This window comes from Bufo gargarizans, chromosome 9 (genome assembly GCF_014858855.1).
Source record: "Bufo gargarizans isolate SCDJY-AF-19 chromosome 9, ASM1485885v1, whole genome shotgun sequence".
NCBI lineage: Eukaryota > Metazoa > Chordata > Amphibia > Anura > Bufonidae > Bufo > Bufo gargarizans.
In genome coordinates, this window is record NC_058088.1 from 155,015,939 (window position 1) to 155,035,336 (window position 19,398).

The window sequence follows — 19,398 nt, forward strand, 5'->3', positions numbered from 1 at the left end:
AAATGAAGCTCAAATGTATACGGTATATAGATATAGTAGAGCTATGGAATATCAGGTTATAGCAATGTCGTTATGGAATGGAGCAATAAAGCAGGTTCTTGAATACGTTAGCAGCAGCCAGAAAGAGTATCAATGACTGAGCCCTGTAACTGGAGTTGAGTAAATTGCTGGCTCAAAAAGTACTAATTATTTTCATTTTTGTGTGTGTGTAACGAGGAAAGCAAAATGTACAAGTAAAAAATTTTTTGCAAAAATCAATTTCACGCATTGAGAAAGATATACAAGATTAATAAACATGCTCTGGCCATCACCACGCAGGCAGGATAGGTATAGCTCTCTGGTTTGCAACTATTTACATTACGTCCCTTTAAAAACATATACTTTGCATCTTATTTTTGGACCATGCAGTTTAAAAAAAAAAAAAAATGATGCAATTATTTTTTTTTTGCTCTTCTTTAACACAGGAAAAAGAACTAAAGAAAACTGACAGTTCAAGTCAGTGAAATTGAAACCAGAAAGGAGGTAGCTGAAACCTGCACTGAAAACACCCTCGGGGAATGCCCTAATCCTTCAGGGATTGAAGAGGTAAAAAGCTGCCATCTTAAGTAGATCTTGAACCAGTACAATCCCATTTCATTTACTACAAGACCTTTACTTTGACATGCTCAGAATAATTTTCTTGCCTACGCAGTGCTTTTACAGACGTTCATCTTTCCACAGCAGCTAGAAAATAGTATCCATCTCATGAGAAAAGTTACTTTGAAATGTGTACCCCAACTTAACGGAGACTTCTCAGCAGCATACACTAAGCATCTAGACTGGCCCTCCAATACTATTTCACAACAGCACTTGTCAGGCTAAATTAAAAACATTTCAAAAAGGAAGAAAATACATGGTTATAATCCCAACCTGATCTACTGGAGAATTATCAGCCCTCAATGTACATGTTTTATATTTCACAAAGCAAATATATTGACTTAAAATTATAATAGCTAGCATATCTAATATGACAGTGATGAACGATACAACGGTGAAATAAAACAAGATGCGAACAATATACCCCAAAGAAATGAGTAAGGGCAGTGTTCTCTAAAATGAATATATCTATACATTAAGGCCCCTTGCAGACGAGCGAGTATTCCACGCGGGTGCAATGCGTGATGCAAACGCATTGCGCCCGCACGGAATTCATTTCAATGGGTTTGTGTACATGAGTAAGCAAGTGCGGATGCAATGCGATTTTCACGGATGGTTGCTAAGAGATGTTGTTTGTAAACATTCCGTTTTTTATCACGCGCGTGCAAAACGCATTAAATAGCATTGCACCCGCACGATAAAAACTGAACAACTGAACGTGATCGCAAACAAAACTGAATGGACTTGCTTGTGAAATCGCACATTTTTCACTGAACGCATCCGCAACGCATCCGGACCTAATATGCTCAGGCTCATCTGCAAGGGGACTAAGTTTTCATGGACTCAACCCAAATATAATACTGATAAAAACCACTTAATTTTATAGACCATCTAAAACCCAAGTGTATTACGGAGCAGCAGAAGACCTCATTGAATGCAATGCAGTACTGACTCAAAAAAAAAAAAACTACCAATCTTAGGTGTTGAAGCTTCCTGCTAAACGTTACATGGAGGCTTTAACCCATCTCAAAGTAGCTGATTTTGGTCCCTGTAATATTTTTGTAAGGACGAGGCCTGAGGGTGTAATGTCATGCTAAATACAAGATTTAAGGCAGACTGGTTATTTCGACTTGACCTGACACAGTAGGAGAATGGCTGTATGGGACATAGCAGCAGGAATAGCAGCAACGGTTATGCTCAAACAACTAGTGTTAGGTTTTGGTGGCATTGGGATAAATTATCTCTGTTATAAGGCAGTTAGATCTCATCCTTAACAGACCTTTCAACAGGAAAAGTGCACAGCTCAAGGTTTGATGGAAACACTAAAGCTTGCATCAACTGCAAACCTAAACATAAAGTTCTAGTTTCATTTGTCACTCCTATTTCACCTTGAAATCTTCACAGTCTACCATCTGCATGGGAAAAGGAGGACTGAAATGTTCAGTCTAACTGGCTGAAAAATCAATGTGTTTATGGCTTGTATTTTGTCTTCTTCTGGCCATACCACAGCTTAATACTTCTATTATTTCTGTGTTTGTTCCTTATGGCGTTCAGATCATAATGCATAAATCGCAGCTCTTCATTTATCTAGAAAATGTCAGACTGGTCAGTATGCAATGTTTTCTTATGGAGAAACGTAATCCAGTTCAGCAGCTATCATAAAAATAACATAAGGAATGCAATGTGTTTTCCAGTCTGCCATCAGTTGTGGTCATGCGAACTGTACAAAATGCTATCCATGATTTGGACTTTGAGTATTCGGAATGTTTTCCATTGCATTGGGGTCCAGGCATGCACACTTCTCCTGTATATCACAGCCTGCAGGAAATGGAAATACCTGTAGAAAATGTGAGACAGAAAAGGAAGATGTAATTTAATTTTATAAATTAATACAAAAAACAAACAAAAAACGGCATACAACATCTAGTGGTATTTCCTTCTTAACCACTTTCCTACCTCTGTATGACTATATATGTCGGTGATAGCATCTTTAAAAATGCAACCTGTTTGGGAGTGGAGCCAGCATCATAGTTTCTGGGTTTCTGCTGTTTTAACCCCTCAGAGGCAGTGATCAATTGTGATCATGGCATCTGAGGTGGCTTTCCCCAGGCCCAAACTACTTCTCCATGCAGAGATTGGGGAAACTGTTCCTTCTCTGTAATAGCCTCAGTCTCTCAGTCTCAGACTTTTACAGCTGCAGGTGGCAGGGCTCCATAAGAACATAGAAAATCTCATATACAATGCAATGATAATTTGATAATTTATTGCAATGTAAAGGAGAAGCGATCTAAAGATTGCATATTAAGATCCTCTAAGGGGACTATAAAAAGGTTAAAAAAAAGTTACGAGAAAAAAATATATAAAAATTTTAATCATCCCCCTTCCCCATAACAAAAAGCATAAATAAATAAAAAAATAAGGATGATTTGCACCACCATGACCCAAAATTCCCATAATATTAAAATATAAGTTATGGCTCTAGAAAGCTGCATGTGGCCACATCAACACTGAAGTTATTGGCTGGAGCAGTATATGTCTGGCTAGGAGAAAACAATGCGGGTACCAGAAGATGGAGACATCAGAGGCAGCGCAGAGTAAAGGAGCAGGTAAGTATGAATTTTCTATTTCAAGGGGCAGGCTTCGGACACTTGCTAAAAAAAAAGTCTGGTTGAGCTCAGTATTTGGAAGACACTTGACAATGAATATGTTTACCTGGGGTAATAACAAAATAAAGAAAGTAGAGGCTCAGTAGCCAATATGAAACTCTTCCAGTGAAAATGTACAATTCAAAATTTTTAACTATGGATATTAATCTTGGCAAAAACAATTATGAATTGTATGCCATAATTCTATTTTGTGATAAAATAGAAAAACAATGCTAAAAATTAAAACCGAAGTTGAACTACTGTGTGTGACTAGTTCAAATTAGACAATGTGCAGAAAAAAAAGTCCCTCAAAACTCAGTATTGTTAGAATCAAACTAAGCTACAGAATGGCCAAAAATAATTACAATGGAGCTACAGAAGTCAATAGCAAGTTAAATGAATCACAAATCAGCCTTGGGCTTCATGCACACAACCGTAATTTGGTTCCATGTCCAATCCGCATATTTTGTAGATTGCACACTGGCCCATTCATTTCTATGGCTCCACAAAAAAAAAAAAACGAAAAGCACACGGATGCAGACAACACTGCACACAGAAGGTATTTTGTGGATCTGTGGTTTGTGGACCATAATATGGACACAGTCGTGTGCATGAGGCCTTAGATCAATTTGAAACAATCAGTATTTGGTCAGTATTTTGCATCAGTATTTGTAGTTCAAAACCAGGATTGAGTCCAAAACATTGAACAAGTGCATAAGTTTCCATTATACTTTTCTCCATGTAGGTTTTGATCCTGGTTGTCTCTCTAAAAAGAGAACTATATGTTTTCTCTATGGCCATTATGGGTATAGATAAAGTGGAGCAACATCTCTGTACAAAAAGTGACTTTTTAAAGGTAAAACAATGTGGGACATCGGTACAAATTAGTGCAATGAAGACTAAAGAAAAATGTACTTCAATAATTGCCCTCATGATAAATTACCCCAATGTTTTTAGTCATTTTTTATTCGTAATTATAACTTAAATGTCTTCATTTACAACTTCAAGGTACCAATGTAATCTCCTCCCACCCATCAGAAAAATGTTTGATGACCGTTCCTTTTCCATAACACATTCCTGACATATATGAGCACATCTTGTATGGCTATAATGCATTTCCACCATCTCCTTTAGCACGTTCCTCAGTATGAATATTAGATTACTGTGTGGTCTTGAAAAAAATATGAACATTTTTGAAACAGAAGACAGCATTCTGTTTCTCATTTATCTTTGTCTATAAGGAATCCCTCTGCAAACAAGAAGACTCCAGCAGATACGCCCTTACAGAAAGTAGTTTAATAAAAAACATGAAGTGTTGGTAGTAAACACTGATATCTGGTCCAAGTAAAAATGACCATGCTTTAATCTGTCTGCTTGTAATGAAAGAAGCAACTCCGAGCTGCCTGGAACCCGAAAGAATGGTTACAGATGCAGGTGCTTTATAATGGTGCCAGTTGGCAGTAATTCTGTTGACTTTGAGAAATGTTTTCTTCTAGTTAGGGAGATACATAAAATTACAATTAGAAGTAAAGTGAAATGGTTACAGAATGTGCAGAATGTGAAAATAAGAAATGGAGGGGATAAATCTCTACATCTCAACATCATAGGATGCGTGCAGAAGACCCTCAATGAGGGATGATGCCTAAGGATAATTAATAGTCAATTCAAAAGGGTATTCCAGTCTTGGCAAGAGACTGCATATATTCAGGCTATTGGCAAAGATCTGACTGTAGTGAATGGGCCATGTTGCCATAGGTGCACAGTACCTAAATAGTGAAATTTTTGAAGAAACCTCACTATTCATTGTAGTCAGACGCCCCCATGAAGGCAAGTGACAGAATATCCTATCATGTCCACTTCATATGCCTTCACTTTCACTAGAAATGCCTTTTAATGCAATAGTATATTACTGTGGCTAACATAGACATGTTTCCCTCAAAAAATGTTGATAACTATGAGGTACACAAAGATTACACATGACAAAAAAATACAATAAATAAATGGGAAAAAGTTTGAGCTTACCCTTTTTGTTTTAACAGTGGAGGTACAGCAATCTCCCCCATCATAGTCACAAAAAGCCCAGTTATTTACCCCATCACAATAATTGTCTGCAATAAATGGCTGTAATATAATAAAAAAAATATTTTAGTCGACCATGTTGCTAAGACTCTGTTTTGCTAATATTTGCATTTTTGTACATTTTTTCGATTTGTTGTACACATTTCTGTGACTGAAAAATCTATTATATACAATGAATGTGGGTGGGGTTGTTTCTGTATGCGCATGTGCTTTCTTGCAGGCCTCTTTGAGATGAATTTGTGTAATAAAATCTAAGTATCAATATATCCATATAAAAGTTGTGGCCAAAAGTTTTGAGACTGATACAAATTGTTAGTTTTTACATTTGCTTCTCGAGTTTTTCGAACTTTGTGTCAGATGTTTCTATGCTATACTGAAGTACAATTATAAGCATATACATACACTGCATATATTGAGTCTGCATAAACTTGATGTATTTGTTAAATTCAAAAAAAATTCTTATATGAAGTAGAAATGATTTTGAAAACAAACATTTGAGTCATTCTCAAAACTGTTGGCCATGACTGTATATATTTGCCATACATATAAAGAACAAGCAAAGTTAACTTACATCACACCTCTTGATGCAGTGAAGCCCTTCCGGTAGTGGATACCATTGCCTCCTTCCTGTACAAATAATTTTCTATAAAAAAATATATAAAATTTATATTATAACTATAGAAATTATAACAGTGTGAAATGCTAACAGATGAATATACTCTGGGAAGCAAAATGCATTACTCTTTAATATACAGAACTTTAAAATAGTATAACAATATCAAGTACTAGGTTACTTTTTGCAAAAGCAAATGTAGAGCTAGTTCCAAAATCATTTCAGAAAAGTGGACTACACATTATAAATAATTAGTGATTCAAATTGGTAAACCAATCAATACACCTAGAAGACACATTGAAGTTTATATCAACCACTTACACTCAATAAATGAGTATATGAGTATAGTCCACAGCTTGAAGGGAATGTATCCCCTATATCATCTGTATCACCTCAACTGCTTTTATTTTATGACTGTAGAATTTATTTCAGGGGAGCCTAATGATATACTTTACAACTGGCAACTATACCCAGTTAAAGAGGTCTTCTGGGAATGCACAGTGTTGAAATGTTACCAGAAATATACTAGCATTGGGACCACAATTTCTATGTTTAATAGGAAAACAAAGCAAAACAAACACTTAGTCTCTTATAACTAACAAGGGAAAACTATAAAGGAAAAAATAAAAAAATACAGATAACGGCAGCTAAGCTGGAGACAAAGAGACGCATCGGCAAAGAGAGTAAAATAAACCCTAAAATGTTCTTCAATTATATAAATGGTAAAAAGTTTAAACCTGAAAGTGTTGGCTCTTTAAAGATTGACGATGGGGAAGTTGTAGAGAGCGATGGGGAGAAAGCTAATTTATTAAATATGTTTTTCTTCACTGTATTCAAAGAGGAAAATGAACTGTCAGATGAAATGCACAGTATAAAAGTAAACTCCCTATTAAAAGTGGCCTGTCTGACCCAGAAAGAAGTGCATCAGCATCTTAAAAAGATTAAAATAGACAAATCACCGGGTCCAGATGGCATACACCCTGTAATAAACAGACCATTATTTTTAATATTTAAGGACTCTATAATTACAGGGTCTGTTCCACAGACTAGTTCTTAGCAAATGTGGTGCCAATGTTCAAAAAGGGGTAAAAATAAAAAACAGAGCCCAAAAACTATAGGTCAGTAAGTCTAACATCTGTTATGGGTAAACTGTTTGAAGGTTTTTAAGACATGCTATCCTCGAGTATCTCAATGAAAATAAGTGTATAACATTGTATCAGCATGGTTTTGTGAGGGATCGGTCCTGTCAAACTAATTTAATCAGATTCCATGTGGAGATAAGTTCTAGACTGGACCAGGGTGAGTCAATGGATGCCCAATGTCTTAACTTTTCCAAAGCAATAGATAAAGTGCCACATAAAAGGTTAGTACATAAAATGAGAATGCTTGGACTAGATTAAAATTTGTGAATGTGGGTAAGTAACTGGCTCAGAAAACTGAGGGTGGTAATTAACAGGCTGAACTAGATGGACATATGTATTTTTTTAGCCTTACAAATTATGTTAATATGTTACTAAAGCTATAACAGTCACAACAAAATGTTTTTGAAATATTTTTTTATTGTAAAATAAAAAGAAATTCACATCATGTGACACTGCTGCGATTAATCATCACAACAAGACACAGAAACAAAAATGTTTTCATAGTGTCAACCTTTTCAGTCAGTTCACCAGTTCTCCCCTTACCCTTTGTCTTATAACTTTGGTTGTGGTCCCTTCAAGAACTCTTGATTGGACACTACCACCAATTGATTTTCTCACAAACTAATAATATAATTTTGAAAATTGTATGTAATTTTTTTTTTTTACAAAAGAATGGGTGGATGGTTTCTGGATATTATTTTTGAATTCACTCAAAGTATTCTACTTTCTACCTTGGCTCTTTAACTTCCTTTTTGTATGGCCTTTTAGCATTGCAGCCTTTTCTTTAACAGAAAATTCTCCAACCAGAAATTAAAGGGGATCAGTGAATCAATTAACACATCACAAATTACACTTATAGGTAAAAGATTCTTCTGTGGGCATCTTTATCTAGGCCTATCAAGAGAACAAGGGGGCTCCCAATTCTACAATAAATTTATTATTATATGATAACATCTTCTCATCACAGCAGCAAGAAATCGACAATATATGAGTTTTATCCCTTTGTGTTGACTGCTACAGAAGGATATATTTTGTATTAATTTGTATTCAATTTTAATGACGCTGTACTACCAAGATGAAAAAAAAAAGTTTTCTATGAATGTTGAGTTTACACAATGTCCCTTTCTGATGAAAGTGTCTCTTTAATACATCTGCCATGGCTCTGCACATCACCTACCTTTTGGCTGAAATTAAACAGGCACTTTTTGTGGCAATATTTTGAGCCAAACACAGGAGCGGACAATACAAAGAGGAGTATCAGTCATTCTTTTATACTTTTCCTTCTTTTTTTATTCTCTTTGGCTCAACATAATGTCAAAAACTCAGCTTCTTTCATTTCTGACCATCCTTTTTCTCTCAGTCTTCTGCTTAAATATTGACGTTACATGTGTGTCACTTGCCGTGACCTTCTGAGTTAATTTGGTGTCATGAACATGAACATGTCTTGGAACTGCAGCTTGGGTTACCAACCTGGAAAAGCTATACCTCCACACAGGGTTTGAAAGCTGTGAACACCTTAGGGGCAATTTTTTATGATTGTATTTAAGTCATTTTTTTTTTTTACAGTGTTTGTGCTACAAGGTTACATTTCTGTCTATTTGCAGATTGTCACTTTCTCATTACACTGAGTCACGTCAAATGATGGCTCATGTATAGCGCTCATCTCTAAACTCCTGACTAGAGATGAGCGAATCAAAGCTGACGAAGTGGAATTTGTTTAGAATTTCAGGAAAAATTTGATTTGCAACGAATGCGAATTTCCTCGCGCTTCCTGGTAATGTATCGTATTTTTCCTAAAATGGCGGCTACACGTGTGAGGATTGAGGACATGGGGCAAGGGACTCTGGGAAGGTTGGATCACCCAGATTGACATGCCTGCATGCATTCAATCAGCAGCCAGCCCTGTGATGTCACAGCCCTATAAATACGGCGGCCATGTTAGAGTCAGATATTTTCCAGCGTACAGAGTGCAGAAACAGACGTGTGAAGGCACTAGGGACAGAAATTGGAGAAACCTCATTGTGGAAAAAAAGACAGAAAAAAACTATTTATACGTGCAGGGAAAGGATAGGAAGGAATTATTTCACAGCATCTTAGTGCAGGGAGAGACGTCAGAAGGCGCTAGGGACATTGATACGAAAGCTATTTACAAGTGCAGGGAAAGATTATTTGGGGATACAAATAGCCATTAGAAGGCTCTGTCATTCTAGCTATTTGTTATTGGGCTGCAAGTGCTATGTTGAAAAGCCTTTAGTGGCTTATATCTTAGTATCTTTAGTATCTTATATCAGTACTACAAGAAAAATATATATGCATTTCATTTCTGCAGTTATTTCTGGTGAAAGCGTACAGGGATGTATTTCAGTAAAAAAAGAAAAAATATATGCACAGCACTGTTGCCGTTATTTCCGTTGAAAGCGTATAGTGGCCTATTTCAGTCCAACAAGAAAAAAATATTCTCAGTTTACTTCTGCAGTTATTTTTGTTGAAAGCATATAGGGGCATATTACAGAAAAAAAAATATATATATACGCACTGCACTGTTGCAGTTATTTCTGGTGAAAGCATATAGGGGCACATTTCAGTACTACAAGTAAAATATTTACGCACTTAACTCTTTAAGTTTTTTCTGGTCAAAGCATATAGTGGCATATTTTAGTCCAACCAGAAAAATATATACTCAGTTTACTTCTGCAGTTAATTGTGGTAAAAGCATTTAGTGGCCTATTTCAGTACAAATAGAAAAATATATTTGTCACTTTTAGGGGTGTTTTAATTTCAGTTTAATTTTTTTAGTTCAGCTACAAGTATGTCAGGCAGAAAAGTGCCAGGCCATGCACAGAGGAGTGGCAAAGGCCTAAATGTTTCTGGCGCAAGCAGAGGTCACAGCAAAGTAAGGGGACGTGGTAGCAGGAGTCGCAGTGAGAGGCTTGAGCTCCCAGTGTCATCTAGCGGTTGTTTCTTGACCAGCAAACCAGCGGTTCTTGATTGGTTAACTCAGTCATCCACCTCATCCCAAGTGACATCAGACACCCCCAGCCAGCAGTCAGTGGGTTTGTCAGACAAAACCCTTAGTTGGCATGGCCCGGGAGCAGACCCTGTGCCCTCACCTGTCCTCAACCTGCCTCTGTCCTTTTCTGTTCCCTCACAGCGAGAAGTACTATATGCTGTGGGCTCAGCTCCACTTTTCAGCGGAGGAGCTACTAGAGGACAGTCAGCAACTACTGCCCAGCCAAGATCTGGAGGAGACATCCGCCGCTTCCTCCGCTAGGCGGGTAAGTAGTTATGAGGAGAGTGGCGCAGGAGCTTGTGTTGCGAGCAGTCAGGCTCCTGACCCAGAGACCATTGAGGAGGACATCAGTGACGTGCAGACACTTCTCGATGATGATGAAAGCCGATCGCACTTGGGAGCCGGGTGAAGAAGGGGCTTCATCATCATCAGGAGAAGAGGGTGGCAGCTTGCCCGTCAGGCAGCAGCTGATCCAGTGTGGGTGGGAGTCAGCAGGGTGGCAGCAGTGGGAGGTTGGGAGCCAAACGGACCACCCACTTTGCAGTAGCCTACTGCCCTGAAAGGAGTGGTGCATGGGTTCACGGAAGCAGCGGCGGTAGCAGTCAGCCAGTGAGTAGTGTTGAGGGGAAAATCAGGTACTCGGCACTGTGGCAGTTTTATGTGAAGCCGCCGGAAGAGGTCAACACGGCCATATTTAGAATAGGTGGGCAGAAGGTAAAGCGTGGCCAGGATGACAATGTTGGCACCACGGCCCTGCATTAACATATGCAGCGTCACCATAAAGTGGCCTGGGAGAACCGTGGCTCTGATGTGGTGGTGCAGCCTGCTGCAGCTACCGCTGCATCACCCAGTAGCACATACCCGGTTTCAGCGAGTCAGGCTCCACCACCTCAGCCGAACGTAGCTGTCTGTCATTCCCATCTTCTGCTGGTCCAGATGCTCCTGCTCCTACTCCTCATCAGTCATTCCGTTAGCAATCGATCACCGAAGCCATTGCCAAGAGACAACACTATGCTAGCACACATCCAACGGTGCAGAAGCTGAACGTTTTCCTGTCCAAGTTGCTGGTGCTTCAGTCCCTCCCTTTCAAAGTGGTGGACTCTGCACCTTTCAGAGAACCAATGGCTTGTGCCGAGCCGATGTGGAGAGTCCCAAGCCATAATTTCTTTGCCAAAAAGGCAGTACCAGAAGGTAGGACAGTCCTTGACCCTGTCGGTGTCTGCCAAAGTGCATGGCAGCGCCGACGTGTGGATAGGAGTACTCCCTTGTAACTGTGTAACTTCGATGTCAGCCAGTGGCAGCTCATGCGTGACACCTGTCGTTTGCTCAGGCCCTTTAAGGATGCCACGTTATTTGTCAGTCGCCAGGACTATGGGTTGAATGACGTCATTCCACTCCTTCATGTCCTGGAACAAAAGCTGGTAACAATGGCTGGTCAGGGGAGAGGAGGGGTGCCTAGATCTCACGGCCACATGAGCCCTGTGGGGGCTAAACTGGAAGAGTAGGAAGGGGGGAGGAGGACATTGGAGTAGCTGGCAATGTGTAGACAAATGGATGGTTTTTCTACTCAGCTGACAGGACAGGAAGAGCAGGAGCAGCCAGAGGAGCTACAGGGCAATGAGGAAGACGAGACAAAGGACCCGGACACACTGTGGCAGTATGCAGTGGAAATGGAGGCAGGGAGTCCCTCAGAGTCACTTGCACAAATGGCCCAATGCATGCTCACTTGCTTGCGTAGTGACAGCCGAATTGTCACCATTCGGCAGAGGGATGACATCTGGCTCTCCACCTTGTTGGACCCTAACTACTGGTCCAGAATGGGAGCCTTTTTTACACCCACCGAGAGGGAGGACAAACTGAACTACTACAGAGACATCCTATGTAGTCAGTTTGCCACTGCCTATCTGTGCCTTCATCCATAATCTCGCAGGTCTGACCAGGAAGGGGGGCCCTCTACTACTCTGATGCTGCAACCTGCCTGATGCCACACATCTGAGGTCAAGTGCTCCTGTCACGGCATCGGTGTTGTGTGCTGTGACACGTTTGTCATGCATGCTGTTGCCTGGGGCAACATGTTGTTTATGCAGCATGTATTTGCTCTGCCCCTCATATCATGGTTCCTCCCTGTCTGGTGCTGGAGGGGTTAACTACCTGGCCGGGTGTGGCCACTTGGTGTTTATCTTGCCTGTGGTTTCCAGGCTGAAGTTAGTTGTACTCCAGCTTCTGTTTGTGCTGGAGCTATGCTCCTGTCCTGGGTGTTCTATCTGCCAAGTCCTTGAGAGTAGCCTTAGTGGGAAATACTGTCACGGTGGGGAGTGGGGGAAACTCCCACCATACAATGTGGAGCATGCGGGGTAGCAACTAAGCCAGGACACTGGGAAAAGGGAGCTGGTCACCTCCTATTGCATCCATAATCCTCACCCTTACTCCTCACCGTATGAGCGGACCTGGATAGTAGGACGGCTCATACCCAGGAAACCTAGGACCCTGAGTCGCCCTAATAATCCCTCAAATAAAAAAAGGACTGAGGTGATCTGTTCATCCCAGACAGGGATGAACAGGAGTCTCACAGGCCTAGCTTCAAAAGAATCGGCAGGTAAACGACTACTGAATCAGCAGGTAATAACAATGACCGGACTCCGATGCGGACAGGATGCATGGCTGGCCCCCAGCAGAGCTGCACACTGACTTGTGGTTCCCCCTCAAGGAAACCTTGAGACCCCCTTCTGGATGCTCACCACACAGGGAACATGTCTAGCAAACATGCTGGACTACAGACACCAACAGACCAGACATGTAACAACCACTAGACAAGACAACAACCACCCATACATAAACATCACCAAACATATGCAAGGGTAGTGAAGATAGGTAGACAACAGGAACACATAGATGACATCGGGGAGACATTGGTGTCCCACTAGGTGGCCCTCAAGGACTGGAGATAGAACACCGAGGACAGGAGCATAGCTCCAGCACAAACAGAAGCTGGAGTAGAACTAACTCCAGCCTGGAAGCCACAGGCAAGATGAACACAAGTGGCCACACCCAACCAGGTAGTTAACCCCTCCAGCACCAGACAGAGAGGAGCCATGAAATGAGGGGCAGAGCAAATACATGCTGCATAAACAACATATTGCCCCAGGCAACAGCATGCACAGCAAACATGTCACGATGCACAACACCGAGGCCGTGACAGCTCCTTCTTTCACCCATCTTCGTCAGTGGGTACTGGTAGAGCCACCCACCGCACCACTCTGTTACCGGGTCACTTTGTGGTCTCCTGATGCAACTGCTTCTGCCATCTCCAAACTATGTCACCTTGCCACTCTGTGGTCTCCTGTTGCTGCTGCTGCTACTGCCATCTCCACACTATGTCACCTTGCCACTGTGTGGTATCTTCCTGCTGCCATATACGCATTATGTCACCTTGCCACTCTGTGGTCTCCTGATGCTGCTGCTGCCATATCCACACTATGTCACCTTGCCACTCTGTGGATTCCTCCTGCTGCCATATACGCATTATGTTACCTTGCCACTGTAGTCTCCTGATGCTGCTGCTGCCATCTCCAAACTATGTCACCTTGCCACTCTGTGATCTCCTGATGCTGCTGCCATATCCGCATTATGTCACCTTGCCACTCTGTGGTATCCTCCGCTCCTGCTGCTTCTACCATATCCACATTATGTCACCTTGCCACTCTGTGGCATCCTCCTGCTGCTGCTGCCATCTCCACACTATCCCACCTTGCCGCTCTGTGGTCTCCTGATGCTGCTGCTGCCATCTCCACAAAATGTCACCTTGTCACTCTGTGGTATCCTCCTGCTGCTGCCATATCCACATTATGTCACCTTGCCACTCTGTAGTATCCTTTTGCTGCTGCCATATCCACATTATGTCACCTTGCCACTCTGTGGATTCCTCCTGCTGCCATATACGCATTATGTTACCTTGCCACTCTGTAGTATCCTTTTGCTGCTGCCATATCCACATTATGTCATCTTGCCACTCTGTGGTATCCTCCTGAAACTACTGCTGCTGCCATATCCACATTATGTCACCTTGCCACTCTGTAGTATACTCCTGCTGCTGCCATATCCACATTATGTCACCTTGCCACTCTGTGATCTGATGCTGCTGCCATCTCCAAACTATGTCACCTTGCCACTCTGTGGTCTCCTGATGCTGCTGCTGCTGCTACTGCCATCTCCACATTATGGCACCTTGCCACTCTGTGGTATCCTCCTGCTGCTGCAATCTCTTAACAATGCCACCTTGCCACTCTGTGGTCTCCTGATGCTGCTGCTGCCATCTCCACACTATGTTTCCTTGCCACTCTGTGGCATCCTCCTGCTGCTGCAATATCAACATTATGTTACTTTGCCATTCTGTGGTATCCTCCTGTTGCTGCCATCTCCACATTATGTCACCTTGCTATTCTGTGGTTTCCTGATGCTGCTGCTGCCATCTCCACACTATGTCACCTTGCCACTCTGTGGTATCCTCCTACTGCTACTGCCATATCCACATGATGTCACCTTGCCAATCTGTGGTCTGATGATGCTGCTTCTGCTGCCATCTCCAAACTATGTCATCTTGCCACTGTGTGGTATCCTCCTTCTGCTGCTGCCATATCCACATTATGTCACCTTGCCACTCTGTAGTATACTCCTGCTGCTGCCATATCCACATTATGTCACCTTGCCACTCTGTGATCTGATGCTGCTGCCATCTCCAAACTATGTTACCTTGCCACTCTGTGGTCTCCTGATGCTGCTGCTGCTACTGCCATCTCCACATTATGGCACCTTGCCACTCTGTGGTATCCTCCTGCTGCTGTAATCTCTAAACAATGCCACCTGGCCACTCTGTGGTCTCCTGATGCTGCTGCTGCCATCTCCACACTATGTCTCCTTGCCACTCTGTGGCATCCTCCTGCTGCTGCAATATCCACATTATGTTACTTTGCCATTTTGTGGTATCCTCCTGTTGCTGCCATCTCCACATTATGTCACCTTGCCACTCTGTGGTTTCCTGATGCTGCTGCTGCCATCTCCACAATATGTCACTTTGCCACTCTGTGGTATCCTCCTGCTGCTGCTGCTTCTGTCTCCACAATATGTCACCTTGCCACTCTGTGGTCTTCTGATGCTGCTGCTGCCATGTCCACACTGTCACCTTGCCACTCTGTGGTATCCTCCTACTGCTGCTGCCATATCCACATGATGTCACCTTGCCACTCTGTGGTCTGATGATGCTGCTTCTGCTGCCATCTCCAAACTATGTCACCTTGCCACTGTGTGGTATCCTCCTTCTGCTGCTGCCATATCCACATTATGTCACCTTGCCACTCTGTGGTCTCTTGATGCTGCTGCCATCTCCACACTATGCTACCTTGCCACTCTGTGGTATTCTTCTGATGCTGCTATTGCCGTATCCAAACTATGTCAGCTTGCCACTCTGTGGTATCCTCCTGCTGCTGCTGTCATCTCCACATTATGTCACCTTGCCACTCTGTAGTATTCTCCTGCTGCTACTGGTGCTACCATATCCACATTATGTCACCCTGCCACTCTTTGGTCTGATGATGCTGCTACTGCCATCTCCACACTATGTGACCTTACTGTGTGGTATACTCCTGCTGCTGCAGCCATCTCCACATTATGTCACCTTGCCACTCTGCGGTCTCCTGATGCTGCTGCCGCCGTCCCCACACTATGTCACCTTGCCACTCTGTAGTATCCTCTTGCTGGTGCTGCTACTGCCATATCCACCTTATGTCACCTTTCCACTCCGTGGTATCCTCCTGCTGCTGCTGCCATCTCCACACTATGTCACCTTGCCATAATGAGACATAATGTGGATAGAAAGGATCACCTTTCTACTCTGTGGCACGCTCCTGCTGATGCTGCTGCCATATCCACATTATTTAATCTTGCCACTCTGTGGTATCCTCCTGCTGCTACTGCTGCTGCCATATTCACATTATGTCACCTTGCCACTCTGTGGTCTGATTATGCTGCTTCTGCCATTTCCACACTATTTCACCTTGCCACTCTGTGGTATCCTGATGCTGCTGCTGCTGCCGCCTTCTCCACGCTATGTCACCTTGCCACTCTGTGGTCTCCTGATGCTGCTGCTACTTCCATCTTCACACTATGTCATCTTGCAAGTCTGTGGTATCCTGCTGCTGCTGCCATCTCCACACTATGTCACCTTGTGTCACAGCTGAGGATGGGGAAAACCCTCAGCCGTGCGATGCCAGAAGATGGTAGGTCGCTACTTGGCCAGGACCACAGAATTAGGGAGCAGGTCACCTCCTAGAGCTTCCCTAATCTGACCCTGACTCCTAGCTACATGAGCCAACCTTGAAGGTAGGAGGGCTCATGCTCAGGAACCTCGGATCCCTACTCACCCTCCGCAGATCCCTGAGCTAGGAGCTGGGTAGACAGCCTGTTCCTCCTGGACACGGAGAAACAGGAGTCTAAAGTGGCCAAGCTGCAAGGGGATAGGAACATGAACAGCCTATGGATATGGCAGGAGGATGAATAGAACTTCCACACCTACCTGCCACAGACACACTGACTGGATCCCGTGCAATACAAACATAAATGGACACAGCACACACACAAACACAAAGGAACCCAGGACCATAGGTGCATAAAATCTAAAAAGGAAAACAACATCAACTAAACATCACATATAACATTTTATGACCACAAGGGTGGCCCTCACTGGCAGATTGTATTAGAGACCAGGAGGGTGCATCCAGCTTACTACAAGGCTGGAGTACCCCTCAGACATCAGGTCTCAACTGAGGTTAAATAGCCCATGTAGCCACACCCACACAGACACACCCAGTGCACACACACTAGGAAGGAAGTTAACCCTTCCAACACCAGGGAAGGGAAGAAAGCCACTTAAAGGGGACGTGCACCCATAAATAAACCTCGTGCACAGAAACAGAAGCAAGGCACACCTAAATAGACAGGTTGCCAGGTGCAACCGCATGCACAACATAGCAAGCTGCCTCGCAACAGCTCAGGCTGCTATGCTGCCACATAAACAATGTTGCCAGCGGCAACCACAGGTGAGGCAACATACTACAGCCCTCATCTGTGATTGACAACCAGACCTAGACCGCAGGCAACTGCATGCGGTTACAGGAGTCACGACCATGACCATGGTCGTGACACCTTGCCACTCTGGGGTATCCTCCTGATGCTGCTGCTGTTGCCACCACCTTAAACTCTGTCATTGTGCCACTCTGTGGTCTCCTCAGGCTGTTTCCACCTCATCAATATGTCATAGGTCCACTCTTTGGACTTCTCATGCTGTTCCCAACCTCCCCATTTCATGACTGGGCCACTATTTTGCCTTTTGGTCTGGCTGACATCATCATTTATTTGACCTTTCTTCTGATCTGTCAGAAGGAAGGAAAAATGAGATGCACAACAGATCCTGTCTGTGTAGCAGCTGTAAGGCCTGTATGATCCCATAAGAATTGGCTTATGATTTGGTAGCCAAAAGCAGGAGTGGGTACAAAACACAGAAGACATGCAAATATTCCATTCACGTGTGATCTCTGTTTTAGATCCACTCCTGTTTTTTGGGGCATTAGCAATACTGATGGATTATTGAGCAAATGCTGACAGAGTGAAGGCATATGCTCCACAGACAGGATCAATTTTTTGTGGGTTATTGTTCTGAAGGATCAGATGAAAGGCAAATCAATCAGTGACGTCAACACAAACTTCCTGCTGACACCCTCTCCACTCTGTCGGGGGGGGCTCTACTTGTATACGCTTTTAATAGAACAGGGTCTGTAGACATCTATGTGGAATCAGCTGACAAGGGTGCAAAAGGACTGTGCTTCTTCTTGACGCCAACATCGACCTGTAAGGCTGAGTTGATACTTCAGTTATTTGGTCAGTTTTGGCCCCGTGACTGCCCAAATAAGTGAAGTGAGGGGTGATTCTAAGTGCGACACCCGTCATCTGCATGTAATATGGACTCACAGTATTATTTCACTACCAAAGCAAACTCCCTGTGCGTGTTACTGCAAGGCACAGTGTTCTACACCACTATAAAGGCTCTCTGCAGCCCCAAAATAGCAGTTTTTTAACGTAATTCACCGCAAATTTATCCGGATCAAAGATAATTTTTCCAGAGCCAGTGAATTGAATTTTTGAAACATTCGCTCATCTCTACTCCTGATAATCCATAAACACTATTTATAGCTAAATTCTCATCAAACTGTATTGCTTAAAAGAGTGTTTATAGGCTGTCAGGAATTCAAAGATAAGAGCTACACATGAGCCATCAGAGCTTCTATCTGACTGTGCTCACTGTAAATAGAAAGCCTGCTAGTCTGCAAATACACACAGACGGAAATCTGTACAAAGAAAAGGTATGACAGTTTTAATAAAGACTAGTTGAAAAATGATTTGTAGCCCAATTTAGAATGCAACAATTTAAAAACTGCCCCCCAAAGGTCTATAAATGTATAGATAATCCATGGAAACAGGGAAGATGCTGCCAATGTCAGTAATAAAAAATAGATATGCCCATGCTTTTTTAGACTAAAGAAGCTTTTATTCATCTGCAGTGATGTCTAAGTTAGAGGCTTATCCTATGTTTTATGCCCTATATACTCTATAAATATAAATATAATGAATCTACTCATGTACTAATGTACCAAGAAATCTCCAACTACCATTACATCATTGTGGCATGATATAGCAATGCATCTTAGTTCGACTACTCATTGCAGGCCTCCCTTTATCTAGTCATTAGGACATACCCTACCTACATTGCCAACTTCAATGAATAGGTGCGTGTATATATATATATATATATATATATATATATACACAATCCAAGCTGAAAGAGAACTTCCCTTAGTTTTCCATCTACTTGTGAGCATCAGACAAGCCACCTTCTCTTTACGAACATTGAATTTGTATTTGAATTGCTAATAAAAGTCTCTAAGCCTGTAAGAATTTCTGGAATGCATCTGTGATTTTTTTTTCTTTGGGATATGGACTGTCTACTCAGTATCATTTGTACCGTATAAAAAGGGAGTGGTGTCCAATCTAGACCTTAGCCAGCCTTGTTTTTCCGCACTTTATCTCTAAATTCCGTAGTACTTTGTAGTAGAGATGTTGTACAAAACCAAAATAATACAGTGATAGTGCTTAAAATGTTGAAAAGTGTGTTACATCTATAATGGTATGCCTTTTGGAGATATTTTCATCTTCAACTTGCTTAAC

At 42.4% G+C, this 19,398-nt stretch overlaps 1 protein-coding gene across 1 annotated transcript in view; it reads right to left on the reverse strand.

Moving 5' to 3' along the window:
• Positions 1-1,362: 1,362 nt before the first annotated feature.
• Positions 1,363-19,398, reverse strand: part of PAPPA (pappalysin 1) — a 370,045-nt gene continuing 352,009 nt past the window's right edge. Inside the window, exons 20-22 of the mRNA XM_044306571.1 lie at positions 5,932-6,003; positions 5,304-5,402; positions 1,363-2,473 (exon numbers count right to left, since the gene is read on the reverse strand). Coding sequence (XP_044162506.1) covers positions 2,369-2,473; positions 5,304-5,402; positions 5,932-6,003 — 276 coding nt within the window. The 3' untranslated portion in view covers positions 1,363-2,368. The remainder of the gene's footprint in view (positions 2,474-5,303; positions 5,403-5,931; positions 6,004-19,398) is intronic.